We start from the raw sequence: 15056 nt of genomic DNA, 5'->3' as shown, positions 1-15056 counted from the left end.
TGACAGAGAGAATCAGCCATCAGAAGTCTGAGCTTCTGATGGCTGATTCAGTCTTCTGACGGAGCCTGAATCAGCAGAGATCACACGTTTTGAAACATTCCTTCCAGCAAAGTGATCAGAAGTAGAAAATGCACTCTGAATGTTGGATTTCATTTATCCTGAAAACCCTCGCTACACAGGGTGGAAATGCTGAAGCATAGTTTGTTTTAAAGTTAACATTTATATCATAGTACTGAACACTGGGAGCAGACATTCACAATAAGAATGAAACATGCTGCTATGATTAAACATTTTTATTGTAAAGGTTATTCACCTTTGCGTTCCCTGCAGCGTTGACTTAAATGATTCAACAAATAAAATAAAACATTGACAGACATTTTTAAAAAAAAAGAAAAAAGAATCCCACATTTACAAATACAGTACATACCATACAGGACACATGACAACTTTTTATTGGGGAAAAGCTTTACATGCATTTTCCAACACCATATATATTGTATATGCAAGCACTATATGCTGAGAAATGCAAATCATACACTGATAAAACTGAAACGTTGACTTTAATTAAATGTATTGTTAAAGCAAAAATATCAAGTTTAACCAACTTAAACTTAACTAATAGACTTTTTAAAATTAATATTATTGTTTTCAACTAACCCAATATAGTCATGTGAAAGCTGTTGACATAATACATATAATTAAAGTCAACATTTCAGTTTCTTCAGTGTGGGCCTGCTTCAGACTGCTGTTGATAATAACTGCTATTTTTCAAGGCTCCATCTCAACATCATAATTTAGGCCTGTGATGTATTTCACTTCATACAAATATAGAAATATCCTGACTATAGTATGGGTCACAGTCCGGAAAAGGTTGAATCCTTCATTTCCCATAATGCAATACAATCTTAGTCAGGCAACTCCTGTCTGTTTTAAACCCGTATGTTTTTAATATCCACGCCACGTCAGTAACACAGGCCTTCTGTAAAGGCATTGTAGTCTCAAGCCCAAACTGAGATCCATTTTGGATCAGAATTTATAAAGCCCCTTCATAGCCACACAACACAATCCCACTGTTCCCACTGGCCGAGCAGTGCTCCTCAAGATGAGTAAACTCAAGTTAATGTACACATTTGGAACCATTAAGATATACACTGTAAAAAAAGAAGCAAACCAGGGCCTGAAAACAACAGTCACACATACACTGAAGTTCAATTATTGCAAAGGAGGGTTAAAAAGACAATGAGTGCAAAAATCCAACATTTCATTTAAGCGCCACCGAGCCATCACAATATATGTCTCAGTGCACCGCTAACAGAGTAAAACCGGAATTATACTGTCACACACTGATCATCAGAATTCAATATACACCTACCATGTTAATCCTTTTTCTTTCAGCTTCAATGGTATTTAGAGACAATGCAGGTCAAACAGCATGCTTAACAATCGACTTTATGTACACATGAGTAATCATACACATGTCTTAAAATAGCCATACAATAGCACAGAAGAGTTAAAGTGTCTGCAGTTTTTTAAAAAAGGCACAAAACTTCAGAAACAATCCCATAATGTTCAATTAAGAATCCCAGATAACAAATAAACAACATGAAACCCTTAGCTATATTGTCTAGACAATTTACAGCATTTGTAATAGTATAATTATTATTTTTTAAACTTGTGTTTTAGCTAATTATTGCAATGACACATGCCCTCTACAATAAGTATTAAATACTCAAACAGACATCCTGTAATTAATAATTGTTCCTAAGTGATTTTGAATATCCTTGTAGAATTGAACAATGACTATTAAAAACTTTTTAAACCAGCAAAAATGTAAACCTGTCTCAAATAAATGTCATTTATACGAATAAATGCCTGATAGCAATAATGTAGAATTGAACATGCTCAGAGTCACAATCTCATCTAACAGTCATCTAATCAGTTATTTTTCTAAATGCAGATGCCCAGTGCAAACGTTGTTGTAAAATGTATTTGTGTTTACATCAGACTACTTTTTTGTATTTGCTTCCACAGCAGATAAAAGTTTGCTGCGTCCCACATAAGGTTAAGGCTTCTACAGAATTTGGACTGATGGATATTTAGGTCAACCACAACCACAATGTAGGACCCACCTGTGTTTCTTTCCTTGTGTAGTATTTTTTTTTACACATTATTCATGGTGGCTGTGTTCCCTGGAGGTTGGGGCAGGGCTTGTAGTGGTTATATCTGATTGCGCAATTTCCACTGCAATATCCATCATAAATGGCACCTGCACTGCTAGTATCGGATTGTATTTTTACCTGTTTTTCTGATAAATGCCCAAATGTATGCAGAGATTTAAGATTTGTTTGTGCGCGTTGAAGTGTTTGCTTCTTGCAGCTTTTTTGGGACTGCCTGCCGCCACATTAAAGAGAAGCAACTTTCTCTAACTGCTGTGTGTCACCTGAACAGAATTGTACAATCAATCATCATTGTTTCTTGGCTACGAGCGGATATAAAAGAAAACTAAATTCATTCGTTGTAACATTTAAAGCTGTATTCAGTATGAGCATTTACCCATAGTTTTAAGTTTAAAACACATATCTTGATTTAATATAAGGTGCCTGTATAGCCATACTTTCATAAATTCTGTTGCAAAGATGTTATTTCTATGAGACAGGGTTGTCAGGGGATACCTTAGATATCTCAACCCCAGATGTTTTATCTTACTGACAAATAATTACTGTTTTCTGGAGTACATGATTGCAAATGACATCACATGGCAATTTTTGGTAACGTTTGAAATAATGTATAGTGCTTATTATCAGCGTTGCTGGTTTACTATGATCTTTCAAAATGTGGCACTACAGGAAGTTCCCCCCCGAGACTGAAGGGGGTGAACTTCTGGGCCTGCTGAGCTCCTATCTCCGCCACATACAGGGCCCCCGTCTTCAGGTCCAGGTCCACCAGGTGGGGCTTGACCTCCTCAGCCAGCTGGATCACACTCACCACTCTACACTGGCCGATCAAACCCACGGGAGGAGCCTCCAGCAGCGAGATCTGGTTGGTGTTGAGCTGCACCACGACAAAGTACTTCCTGTCTGGGGTCAGGCGGACCGAGTAGGGTGCATCCTCGGAGAAGCAGCTCCCCCAGGTCCCCAGCCACTCCCCAGTGATGGAGTTGAACACCTGGATCCTTTTGTTGCCCCTGTCGGCCATCCACACCCGGTGGTAGTCGTCCACGGTCACGCTGTGGGGAATGTAGAACTGAGCCATGCCTTGTCCTTTCTCCCCGTGCATCCACAACACCTGCTGGTCTTTGGACAGCTTGATGAGGCGGTTGTTCATTCCACCGTCACCGTCCACGATATACATCTCTCCGGAAGAGTGGACGAAGATTTCAGCCGGCTGGTCGAACTGGAGAGGGGTCACCCCAGAGCCTGCCTTCCCCGGAGTACCCAGCACCTGACAGTAAGAGGAGAAACTCAGCACCAAGCAACATTTAGCTTTTCACTAGAGTGGTGCACAGAGGATGTACTATTGTAGGTCAACTCAGGAGTTAGCATCGCAAGGGCTTCATCGAAAAAAACAATGGGATCCTTCCATTGGATTTCTGCAAAGGCGGAAGAAGTACTCAGATCTTGTACTTTGAGTAAAAGTATAAATGCCGGAGTGAAGGAATACTGTTACAGGTAAGTACTGCATTGCAAATGTTACCAAATTTAAGGAACTAAATGTACTTAAAGTAGTCATTGTTTGATTGGTCCATTTCAGAATAATATCTCTGATATGTTTTATAATTATTGATCATTAAAGTGTTCTCAGAGCTGGTAAAGGTGCAGCTAGTTTGAATGGCTTTGTATACTGCAGGGTAGCTGCTGAATTTACTGCAGGTGAACTACAGTCTGATTTAAGGGTGATCATATTTACCATCATTAATCCTAATCTGTAAAGTAAGTAAATAATAAATAAATGTAGTGGAGTAAAAGTAAACCATTTACCTCTGAATAGAAGTGGAGTAGGAGTACAAAGTACCGTAAAATGAAAATATTCAGAGTGCAAGTATCTCAAAATTGTACTGAAGTAGTGTCCTTGAGTCAATACATTTATTTACCTTACACCACTGGATTATAGAATATTAAATAAATAAAATATGAGGCAAATACATCAGAATCAGAAGGTTTACAAATACGAGGAATTTGCTTTGGTATATGTGTTGCATACAAAAGACACAGAAAGAAGAACACATAGCAAAACTACATAAAATAGCTATATTAAAAAACTATCTTATGAGTATTATAACAAATTAACAATATTTACATACATGCACATGTTTATGATACTAACATGTTAGGCTTTAAACAAACTACACAACAGTTGCACGGCTACGCATCACCAACGCTAAGCTGAAGGAGGCTAATGTTTGGCGGGATGACATTTAGCAGCATCCGTTTTTAAAATATATAAAGTGTGGACAGTCATGAGTGCGGTACTTACTGACGTTTAATTTGTTTATATGTACAAAACAATCTTGTGTTAACCACAGACCTTATTTCAGGCCTCAAACCAAAAGCATGTTTAAAAAGATTGTTGACTTCTAAACGAGGTAACAGGAAGTGGTAAAATGCTAACCCATTCTTGGGTTTCAGGGACTCATCCCTGCACCCCTTTATTTTATACAAAAAACAATTAAATACTTGAATGGAAAAGTTAACGGAAGCCAAAACAAAGATGTTTTAGTGACAAACATAATCCTACAGAAAGCGCTTACCTGCAGGAGCTTCCCAGATGGTGAGTACTGTTTGATGCTGTGGCCATATGGGCCATTCCCCACATCTGTGATCCACACCGTGGGGTTTGCTGAGGCCGCATCTGCTAAGAATATACCATGGGGCATCTCCAGGGTGGTTGTGTTCCAGGACATGAGGAACTCTCCATCTGTGGTGAACACCAGCACCTTGGGCACATCGGAACCTGACGGCCAAGCACGTCAGCATTAGAGCTCAAATAAAACTATCATCATGTTCCTAGTGATGCACCCTTTATGCATCTCTATTATTTAATGACATGATATAACATTTACGAACCAAAGTCAACTTTATTGTCAGACTTCCTTGTGAGAGACAAAATGCTTTATAAACACAAGATTATTAAAAACAAGTTTACTTTCCCGTTATTTGCTTCTCACTTTTAATAAGGCAATGAGTCAGCAGTTTTAAATGGCAGTAAGTACACTGGAAGTCAAATCATTTCTTGTGGTTTGCCTAGACATCTCCGAGCACATTTTAGCATTCATTTTAGCGAGTTATGCATTAACAAGGAAATATGTAATTTATTTCGCCCAACCAAAAGGTAAGGGTGTAGACAAATCTATCTCCCCGTCAGTACAAGAAACCATTAGTTCTCTCAAAGAAGATATGCTAAAGCAGTCATTGTCCCACATTTAAAAAATAAGTTAACAGAAAGCGAAGGTGTGATCCATTATCAAATGTCTTTGTTTTAAATGGACTTCTCAAGTAACTCTACATTCATAGGACTCTTGTCTTACTTGCTCTATATTAATAACATAAATATATTAATATAAACGCAAACACAGCGTTGATAAAGACAGACTTTAAAACACTAAGACACTGGAGAGTTGATTAGGTTGTTGATTGTGGCCTGTGGAATGTTGGTCCACTCCTCTTCGAAGGCTGTGTGAAGTTGCTGGATATTGGCAGGAACTGAAACACGCTGTCGAATACGCCGATCCACAGCATCCCAAATATGCAGGCCATGCAACAACTGGTATGGTTTCAGCTTCCAGGGATTGTGTACAGGTCCTTGCAGCATGGGGCCGTGCATTATCATGCTGCAAAATGAGGTAATGGTGGTGGATGATGGCAACACAATGGGCCATGTAGATGAGCTTCCCTGAGACGCTTTCTGACAGTTTGTGCAGTTTTGGTTATGCAAACCGATGGTTGCATCAGCTGTCCAGGTGGCTGGTTACAGACGATCTTGCAGGTGAAGATGCTGGATGTGGAGGTCCAGGGCTGGTGTGCTTACACGTGGTCTGCGGTCATGAGGCTGGTTGGATGTACTGCCAAATTCTCGGAAATGACTTTGGAGACTGCTCATGGTAGGGAAATTAACATTCAATTCAGAGGCAACAGCTCTGGTGGACATTGCTGCAGTCAGCATGCCAATTGCATGCTCCCTCAAAACTTGCGACATCTGTGGCATCGTGCCATAATTAAAGTGCACAGACCCAGGTCGGCCTTCTACTGTGACCAGCCTGAGACACACCTGTGCAATAATCATGCTGTCTAATCAGCATCTTGATATGGCACAACCGTGAGATAGACAGATTTTCATGCTCACTAACACAGATTTAGACAAATTAGTGACCATTATTTGATAGAAATAGGCCTTTTGTGTACATAGAAAATGTCTTACATCTTTGATTTCAGCTCATAAAAAAATGGGAGCAAATACAAAAGTGTTGCACTTATATTTTTGTTCAGTGAAGATTCTGGATTGTTATAAAGTGAATTTACTTAAGTAATGTACTTAAGTAAGATTTCGAGATCTTTCCTTAAGTATTTTCAATCGAAGCAACTTAATACTTTTATTCCACTAAATGTTAGAAGCCACTATTGTACTTTCACTCCTCTACATTTATCTGACAGCTTTAGTTCCTTTACAATTAATGTACACTACTGCATTCTACCATATCAGCATATCATGTTTGTATGAGCACAAAGTAACTCGTAACTGAGTGCTAAAATAAAGTTAAGTGAAAAGTAAAATATTCACCTATGACATGTAGTGGAGTAAAAGTCTCTAGGAATAAATGGAAATACTCAAGTATAGTACAATCATGTCAAACAAGTAATTAAGTACAATACTTGATAATGTGATAATATATTTACCTCTCTGCGCCACATACACCACCCCAGCATACTGGTTTACAGCCACTCCGAACACCTGCCCGGTGAACAGCTCTGGGCTCCGGGGCCAGCTCAGGTCCAGCTTGTAGAGCGGGCTGCCCCGCAGCTGGTAGCCCGGCCTCAGGCTGGAGCCGCCCGCCTGCTGGGGGCCGATGGTCCCGTACAGCACCACCATGAGCAGCACTAATGCAGCCATTCCAGACGCTAGCAAACACGTATGTCCTCTCTTCTTAATCAACATCAGTGGTTTAGCCAACGACTGGTTTTTAACCTTTAATTTCCTGTCAGGTGACGACAGCTCGATGTATGACAGAATGATTAAACCGCGCAGAGAGAAAACTGACTTTAGTGTAGCGTTAGCCGCGAGCTATGCTGCGATTCAAGCAGTTGCTGATATTATATGTTACGATGATTTGAAGTTTAAATCCAAAAACGTAAATTGAATACACTTTCTCGAGCCCTAAACGAAAACAAAGCAGAGTGTGCAACTGTAAAACAAGTAGCATTTCCGTTTAATGCATCACAATAAAGGCATTACAATACCAAGAGACTTATGGCTAATAATTGTCATTTTCTGTGGCCAACAAGATGTTTGACCCAACATGTGGATATTAAAGAAATGTAGAGCTGTTCGGCTAAATCCGATACTTGCTTGTTTATTTTTTATGTTGAATTTTAGGGCAAGCATTTTATACTGACAGTAACTTGATGCAGCAAAACATCCGACCACAACCTTCCGAAGAACGGATGTGACGTCAAGACGTGTTGACGCAGCTTTAGCTGTGGAGGCGATTGTGCTTCCCTTACAGTAAGCTAATATTCTTATAATTATTTTTCCAAGCCCTTTTTATCCTATCGCGAATGACAGTCAGCGAGGGACAGAAACACCTTTCATGTAGTGTAAGCCATCGCAAAAGCAATTCCATGGAGGTCGAGGACAGCCCGCTCAACCTGGTGAGTGTCGGTGTTGATGTTGCAATAACAGGCTAAAGGTACTCTAGACTGCAGCTACAACAGCTAGCTGCTAAAGCTAGCGGCTAACCGATCTGTTTGCCTTGTTCCTGGAGAGACATGAGGCATTTTAGTCCTCTACAACACCTGACACTGTTCGAGTTTATTGTGTTGTTATGTCTAATGTAATGTGTATAACCTAGCGTGCTATTTATAAAGTAACGTGTTATGGCAACACCGTCCCAAAACTTAAATCACATTAGCAATTAAATAAAACTCAACCTCAGTATTATTTCATCTTTATTACGTGGCATTCATTTAACGCCGAAATGGCCAATCAGATTTAGCATATAGTACTGTAATCATCAGCATTATGATAAGGGAAGATGAACATGGGGGGGTCAGTGTTAAGTAGTATAAGTGACAACCCTATGAGATGGAGGCAGAAAACAATATAAAGTGTGTCAGGAAGGTGTTAATTTATCATGATCCTCCAGGTCAGAGGTCCTTGTAATAGAGTTTATAAGGCTGTGAAGAGATTCTCTCAAAATATATTGCCACGTTGGCGTGAATGGAGAATAGCTTCAGTTTCTGTCTCTCGAGTATTGTCTTAAAACTCAAATCCCAGAACTGAGCATCCCCTTTTTCTATTTTGTTTTTCAGAAAAATATATCCCAGCCAGTCACACTTCAGGTAGGCTTTTTCCATCATTCTTAAACTCATAACCATCTGGATAAGTCAGATTATTTATCTGAATGATAAAGAAATATTAAAACGTTTTTTCAAGCGACCCCTGTTCCCCAATCCAAGTGATAGCTTTAGCAGGACATGTCTCAAATGTAATCCAGATGGTTAGCAGTCTTTGAGGAAGTTTCTTTAAAACTGTGTCATAGGCTCCAACCCCATGCTGCCCTCCTAAAGGGTAAGCAGGAGTAGCTGGGGGGATGGAAAGAGGGATGCTCGACTCTGAGACTGTAATGTGATATTAAAATATGAGACAGAAAGAGGTAGGAGGTGGAGAGAGCTCTGAGTTATTCTTTCAAAGTGAATGTTTTTTATCTGGCCATTTTGAACCTAAATTGAGGTCAACTAGGCCTGCTCTAAATGTATATACACATCACAGAGCTTTACGTGATGTTGATTGCTTAATTAGGTAAAACAATTCACATTTATGGAGGCTTTTGCATTTGTTATGTTTCTCCAGTCGTTAACTTACCTGTAATTTCTCTATATGTAATTAGGGATTCCCATTATCAATATATAGTAAAAATAAACATTATAATAACAAAGCAATTACACGTATTCTATAAATATAGAATATTTGTAGAAATGTTGATGTTTTTATTCAGGGATTCTTTTCTCTATTAGTTGATACATCATTCCCCCCCCGAGGTTCTAGATGACAGTCAAACCACTTGTTTGTCTCACATTGTCAACATACAGCTGCGGAAAAAATTAAGAGACCACTTCAGTATTATCATTTTTCTTGTTTTATTATTTATAGGTTTGTCTTTAAGTTTAGTTATTTTTATTGTATTCTCTAAACTACTGACACTTTTTCACTGTATTGGAATTGAATGACACTGGAATGGCTGCCATACATGCAGAGATACAGATTTAAGAAACATTTGGAGTGATCTCTTATTTTTTTTTCCGGAGCTGTATTTTCATTTTATGGTCATATTTGAAAAAGAAAGCAGCAAATCTTCACACTCGAGACTTAAGTGCTAATTATTGCCGGAAGAATGACTAAAACTAAAAGAGGATCTTCACCTGTCGTCTCAGCTGTTGTTGTATCCATCTAAAACATGAAGAACTTGAATTGTGATGTTTTTTAATAACAACATCTCCCTACTTCTACCCCATGTCATTCTCTCTTTTCCAAGCACTTCCTCCTTATTTTAATATATTTAAATTCTGTCCTTTTTTTAAACAGTGTGTGCTGCTCCCTGCCTGAGCCTTGCCTCTGTGGCTTTACTCACCTGGTCTCTGTTGTGTGTTCCTCCTCAGGCTCATCAGCAGAGCAGGAAGGCCGACCGTCTGCTGGTGGCTGGGAAGTATGAAGAGGCGATCTCCTGCCATGGAAAAGCAGCAGGTAACACCCACACCGCTGACCCCACCACTCTGTGACACAGTGAATGCCGTCTGTAGTCCCTCTCCGCTGAGGGAGGCTCCTTCTTTAAGGTGGAGGGTGGAAATAGAGCAGCAGGAATCTCATAACTTGAACTAACCAGGGTTTCCAATCAGCAACTCTCCCACTCGAATGGCATTTCTTCTTTTTTTAAAAGCTGTTTTAAAAGTGGATGTTTTTGAGCTGCTTTCTTTTTTGCAAGTGGTGGAAGAAGTAAAAGTAGCAATAATACATTTTAAAAGTTCTTTGTTACAAGTCAAAGCCCTGCATTGAGAATCTTACTTAAATAAGTATCGTCATCAAAATATACTTAAAGTGTTTTCCTCACAACTGGTAAAGAGCTAATCTGAATAACTGTATATACTGCTGCTGGAAATCTTAACCTATGAATATATGTCAAAATGTATTTAATAATAGATGTTGTAGTAGCTAATAATCTAAACCTAAAAAGTAACTGGTAACTAAAATATTTCAAATAAATGTAGTGAATAAAAAGTACAATATTGGCTTTTAAAATGTAGTGGAGTAAAAGTAAAAAGTAGCACAAACTGATAATACCCAGGTAAAGTACAAGTACCTCAAAATTGTACTTATCTACAGTACTTGAGTAAATGTACTGTTACTGGTTACTGGTTAGTAACCAGTAGGGGATAGTAACAGTTGCAAGTTAGTGTTTTCTGAATCAGATCAGTCAGGGCTATGCTACCGTTGTAGCTGTTCCCTCAAAGTGACCTCATGTGACATAAATGAAGTAGTGACTGTATTGGTTAGTCATAGACAGTGTTTGTACCCATACATTTAGAAATGATTTTCATCCCGTCTCAAACAAACAGGACATTTCACCTTGTCTTTCTCACTCAAGTATCAACTCTCGCAAAAACCAGACGTGAATTTCCCATCACTCTTGCTTACTCAGTTTGCCTCATTGTCTTTGCATGTACTTTATATGTAATCACACAATGCGAATGATTCGATTTGCGTCTGGTATGAATACATCATAAGAAGCAAGCTTGTGTTGGACGTGAGAAGAATCTCGTTTCAACTGTGCAATAACTTAAGATCAAAGATCATTTCTGACTGTCATTGGGGACCTACGTCACTTCATTATGTCCTCTGTCTCTGTCTCTCCCAGAACTTTTGACAGACGCCATGAAGACTACAGAGTGTGAGCAGGTGAGATATACAGTGGGTGGGGTAGGGGGTCGGGGGGACGAGTAGGCATTCGTCTAAATGAGACTTAAGTATTGGTTAACACAGCCTTCAGTCAGGTCATCTGCATATATGTTAATAAATCAGTAATATTCATAATAACACAAAAACTACTTTAAGCCTTGACAGTGTTACATAAGTGAACTTCTCTGGCATGAAATAAATGTTAGACATCATTAAGTTAACATTTGTAATGCTGTAATGTTCTCAGTGTCTTGAGTAAATGTACACAGTTACTTAAGGGGGCTATGGTCTGTATGATCACATGAATGAAGAGCTGCTAAAGGTCTGTGAAAGAATAGAAGGTGCTTTCAACACAATACAGTTACAGGGAGCGCTCTGTACAATGATTACAACGACAGTGCAAGAAGAATGTTGCAAATGTGCCGGTAATGCAGGAAGTAAACTGACTAAGATGAGCTAAAAAACGGAATGTAAAATGTAATACTGTACAGAAATAAAATACTGCTCATTGTAGTAATACATACAGAAAGTGGAATGCAAACAGATGGATGCTTGTAACATGTTTTAAGAGACAGTGGAAAGAATCAGTTTTGATTTTGATGTGTTTTTTATTTGAATTTCTGAACCCGATATAGCACAGGACACTCTCCTGTTTGTACTGCTATGATTTAATCAATTCTACTGGTCTTATGAGGATTTGTTATTGGTCAATCCTCTTGAAATAATAATAATAACTTTATTTATATAGAATCTTTCAAGCAGGATGCAGCCCAAAGTACTTTACAGAGCCAGGCAAGATAAATAAAAACAATGACAATGAGTGAAAATAAAGAGCAACAGAAAGAGTTAGATCACAAAACCATAAAACAATAACACATGAACAGTGGTCCCATTAAAATGAGCCCAAAATAAACCCAAATTGAAAAGATAGGTAACATCGCCTGGAGGGGTTCTTAAATCAAAATCAACTCTAAAACCAGTACCAGTGCAGTGATGCCAGCAGAGGGGAAATGTGATCTGTTTTTGTTGTTTGTTAAAATGTGTGTGTGTGTGTGTGTAGGCTCGTCTGTCCATGGAGCTGCAGAGGGACAGTCATATCAAACAGCAGCGCCTCATCCAGGAGCGCTGGAAGAGAGAGGCCCGCCGTGAGGCAACAAAGTCCCGCCTGGCTCAGGTGCAGCCCCCCACCAGCACCCCGGCCCTCCCAACCCAAACCCCAGGCCAGCTGCAGCCCAACACCCCCCCCGGCCCTCCGGATGCAGAGGGGGCCAGGGAGCGCGAGTACGACACCCTGCTCTACCAGCTTCAGACTCGGCAGACCGGAGGCTGCCAGCCTTTGACTACGCCGTGCCCCGGCACCAAGACCACCAAAGACGACAAAACCCGGCTGGAGGAGCAGCAGACCACCATCGAGGACCTGCGGCGCCTGGTGACCAGCCTGATGGACGAGAACCAGCAGCTACGATCTGAAAACGCCCGGCTGCGCTCCGAGGCGGCCGAGGCGGCAGACTTTGTGGAGTGCTCGGAGATCTGGGGGAACTCACAAGCAGGGGGCGCTCTGGGAACAGGGGGGGGTCAGGGGAGGAGAAGCACGGGGGGGAAGGGGAAGGAGATCGCCATCCCTCAGCTGCCCCCGCTGGAGATGCCGGCACAGGAGGATCTGTGTCTGGACGACCTGCCGCCGCTGGAACTGCCGGAGGACATCCAGAACGAACTGCAGGAGCTGCTGGACAGGGACAAGCCGTGATCAGAGACACACACACACACACACACACACACACACACACACACACACACACACACACACACACACACACACACACACACACACACACACACACACACACACACACACACACACACACACAGGCACCAGGGTTGAGTCTGGATGCTAAAGTGTTTGTCATGTGACCCGGGCTGTCTCTGCTCCAGGTTCAGAGCTATCATGACAATTCCCAAACTGTGTGCCGTAATAATGACGATGCAGAGGCAACACAACTCAGACAGACGAGAGGAATGGTTCTCCAACAGTGTCAGGAACATCAGGAGTGATGGATGTGTGCAAGTGTTTTTTATTTTAGAGTCTGGAATTAAATAAATGATTATTTCAGGGCTTTGAATGCTAAATTATAGTGCTTTTTATCTATGAGACAATAATTTACATAATGTTTTGTGCTTTTTACAGATGTTGGCACCGTGGAAAACATCCCTCTCACTTCCTGTTAGAGGGTTTTGGCCAACATTTTTGATCATATAAAAATATCATTTTGTTAAGAGAGTAAACATTAAGATAACGTTATTTAATTATCATATTGTTGGATTATTTTGTAATTTGTGCAATCACAAAAGACTTTTGTAATGCCCATATTTCTTTATTTTTCCTTTTTTAACTTCTGCACCGGAGCCTGGAATTCAAGAAATAAGAAAATGAATGTGGGATGTTAAAACACATTGCTTGAAACTTGACGATTAAAAACAACTGAGATTTCCTTTTTCCGTTCTAAAATGTTCTTATTTTTTAAATCTTGACATGAAGTTTTCTAGTTTTTTAATTCATGTTCTTCTAAGAATCCAGGAGACAATCATGGACGTTTGGCCCTGCAGTAAAACAGCAGTAACACTCCTGCTTCACAAGGAGTAGCTTTAAGGATACTTCCTGTTCTTCAGCTGTCAGTTTGAGAGAGGAAGCAGAACCCTCCCCTGATGTTACACTGACGAGAACTTGACAGTTTGCAGGAGGGAGAGTGGAGGGTTACATATGTGGCTGAGCTGCTCCTAAAAGGCATTATCGGACCGCTTACTAACTACACACACACACATCAGGATCATGTTCAGAGTGTATGGCTGTTTCTGAGGAACAACTCTGCTGCATTTTTTTATTTTTATTTTAGTGTACTTGAATAAAAGGCTTCAGTTATCATTTGTGTGTGAAGTGATTTATTTTATGAACATGTCTTGGCTGAAAGAGTAAACTATTTCTGATGTGCTGTGCAACAACAGCAACACACACACGCACACACACAGGTGATTTAACTGCTCTGTTCACACTGATGGATTTAGAAAGTGTATAAGTTGATAACGAAAATAAAGGTTCCAGCCAACATCCGAACGTGGCTCTGCTGCTCAGATTTGAGCTGCATCGCCATGCAGTGCAACATTTCAAGAATGGTGTGCTAAGATCATTTTCATATCTGATAATGAAGAGAAAGAGAATGCAACCTCTCCCAGCTTGCACTATCTTTAAAACTCTCAGTGATTTTCAGGATGAATGAAGCTGCTGCGCTTGCTGTAGGGATCATTTCTAATTTGTGCAGACAGTTTTAGAGATTTAATGAAGGAGAGGAAGACGACAGGGTCAGGCCCGTTCCCTCTGCTGGAGAGCAACTGAACATTTTAATTGGCAGTTTCAGTGACTCTTTATGTTGGCTCCTGTTTTATTTTAAAATACTGCTAGTTTATGATCTGGTGATTCTTTTATCTGTTTCTTTTTATCCGTCCGGGACAGGGCAGTGAGCGGAAGGCTGAACAAGGTGAAGAAGTCCATCAACAACAATAAAATGTGTCAGAATGAAATAAAATCTGACATACTTACATATTATATTAAATGAAAACATTTGAAATAAATATATTAAAAAAAAAAAAAAATGATATCAATTAACTTTTTAAATAAATCATACCATCTGATGATACATTGAACTATGTGTGTCAATGACTATTTAAAACTAAAGTGTATTCATATATTTGACATTTCATACGGTATTTTTTATTCATATAAAAAGTAGTAATCCTAAATAATGAAAACATTAGGAAATATTAAGAATCTTCTAAGTAAACATTTTGACATTTCCTCAGTGAAACATTATTACACAAATGTTAGTTTTAATTTAGTTTAG

At 39.7% G+C, this 15056-nt stretch overlaps 2 protein-coding genes across 3 annotated transcripts; one reads left to right on the top strand and one right to left on the bottom strand.

The window, feature by feature from the left end:
* Positions 1–278: 278 nt before the first annotated feature.
* LOC134870583 (NHL repeat-containing protein 3-like) lies at positions 279–7611 on the bottom strand. Its single transcript, XM_063892814.1, has 3 exons — positions 6891–7611; positions 4748–4950; positions 279–3441 (listed from the first exon to the last, which is right to left on the bottom strand). Exons 1-3 carry the CDS (start codon positions 7147–7149, stop codon positions 2818–2820), a joined length of 1086 nt encoding a protein of 361 aa, XP_063748884.1. The 5' UTR covers positions 7150–7611; the 3' UTR covers positions 279–2817.
* Positions 7605–14083, top strand: nrbf2b (nuclear receptor binding factor 2b). 2 transcript variants are annotated; one of them, XM_063892815.1, is made up of 5 exons: positions 7605–7862; positions 8523–8552; positions 9870–9954; positions 11123–11163; positions 12224–14083. In XM_063892815.1, exons 1-5 carry the CDS (start codon positions 7770–7772, stop codon positions 12908–12910), a joined length of 936 nt encoding a protein of 311 aa, XP_063748885.1. In that variant the 5' UTR covers positions 7605–7769; the 3' UTR covers positions 12911–14083. The 2 variants fall into 2 exon arrangements, with proteins under 2 accessions (XP_063748885.1, XP_063748886.1); XM_063892816.1 differs by lacking the exon at positions 8523–8552 and having other exon boundaries at positions 7614–7862.
* The last annotated feature ends 973 nt before the right edge of the window (positions 14084–15056 follow it).

The sequence above is a fragment of the Eleginops maclovinus genome, chromosome 10 (genome assembly GCF_036324505.1).
Source record: "Eleginops maclovinus isolate JMC-PN-2008 ecotype Puerto Natales chromosome 10, JC_Emac_rtc_rv5, whole genome shotgun sequence".
In the NCBI taxonomy this organism is placed as follows: domain Eukaryota; kingdom Metazoa; phylum Chordata; class Actinopteri; order Perciformes; family Eleginopidae; genus Eleginops; species Eleginops maclovinus.
The sequence above is the reverse complement of the archived record's forward strand: the minus strand, read 5'-3'. Positions and strand labels throughout refer to the sequence as shown.

Excerpts from the sequence above, each read along its gene's own strand:
- LOC134870583 (XM_063892814.1), bottom strand. The coding sequence starts at position 7,149 with ATGTTGATTAAGAAGAGAGGACATACGTGTTTGCTAGCGTCTGGAATG. Across the intron at positions 4,951-6,890 it reads GGTGTATGTGGCGCAGAGAG|GTTCCGATGTGCCCAAGGTG; the intron begins GTAAATATATTA and ends CTTGGCCGTCAG. Across the intron at positions 3,442-4,747 it reads CATCTGGGAAGCTCCTGCAG|GTGCTGGGTACTCCGGGGAA; the intron begins GTAAGCGCTTTC and ends TCTTACTGTCAG.
- nrbf2b (XM_063892815.1), top strand. The coding sequence starts at position 7,770 with ATGACAGTCAGCGAGGGACAGAAACACCTTTCATGTAGTGTAAGCCAT. Across the intron at positions 8,553-9,869 it reads CCCAGCCAGTCACACTTCAG|GCTCATCAGCAGAGCAGGAA; the intron begins GTAGGCTTTTTC and ends GTTCCTCCTCAG. Across the intron at positions 11,164-12,223 it reads AGACTACAGAGTGTGAGCAG|GCTCGTCTGTCCATGGAGCT; the intron begins GTGAGATATACA and ends GTGTGTGTGTAG.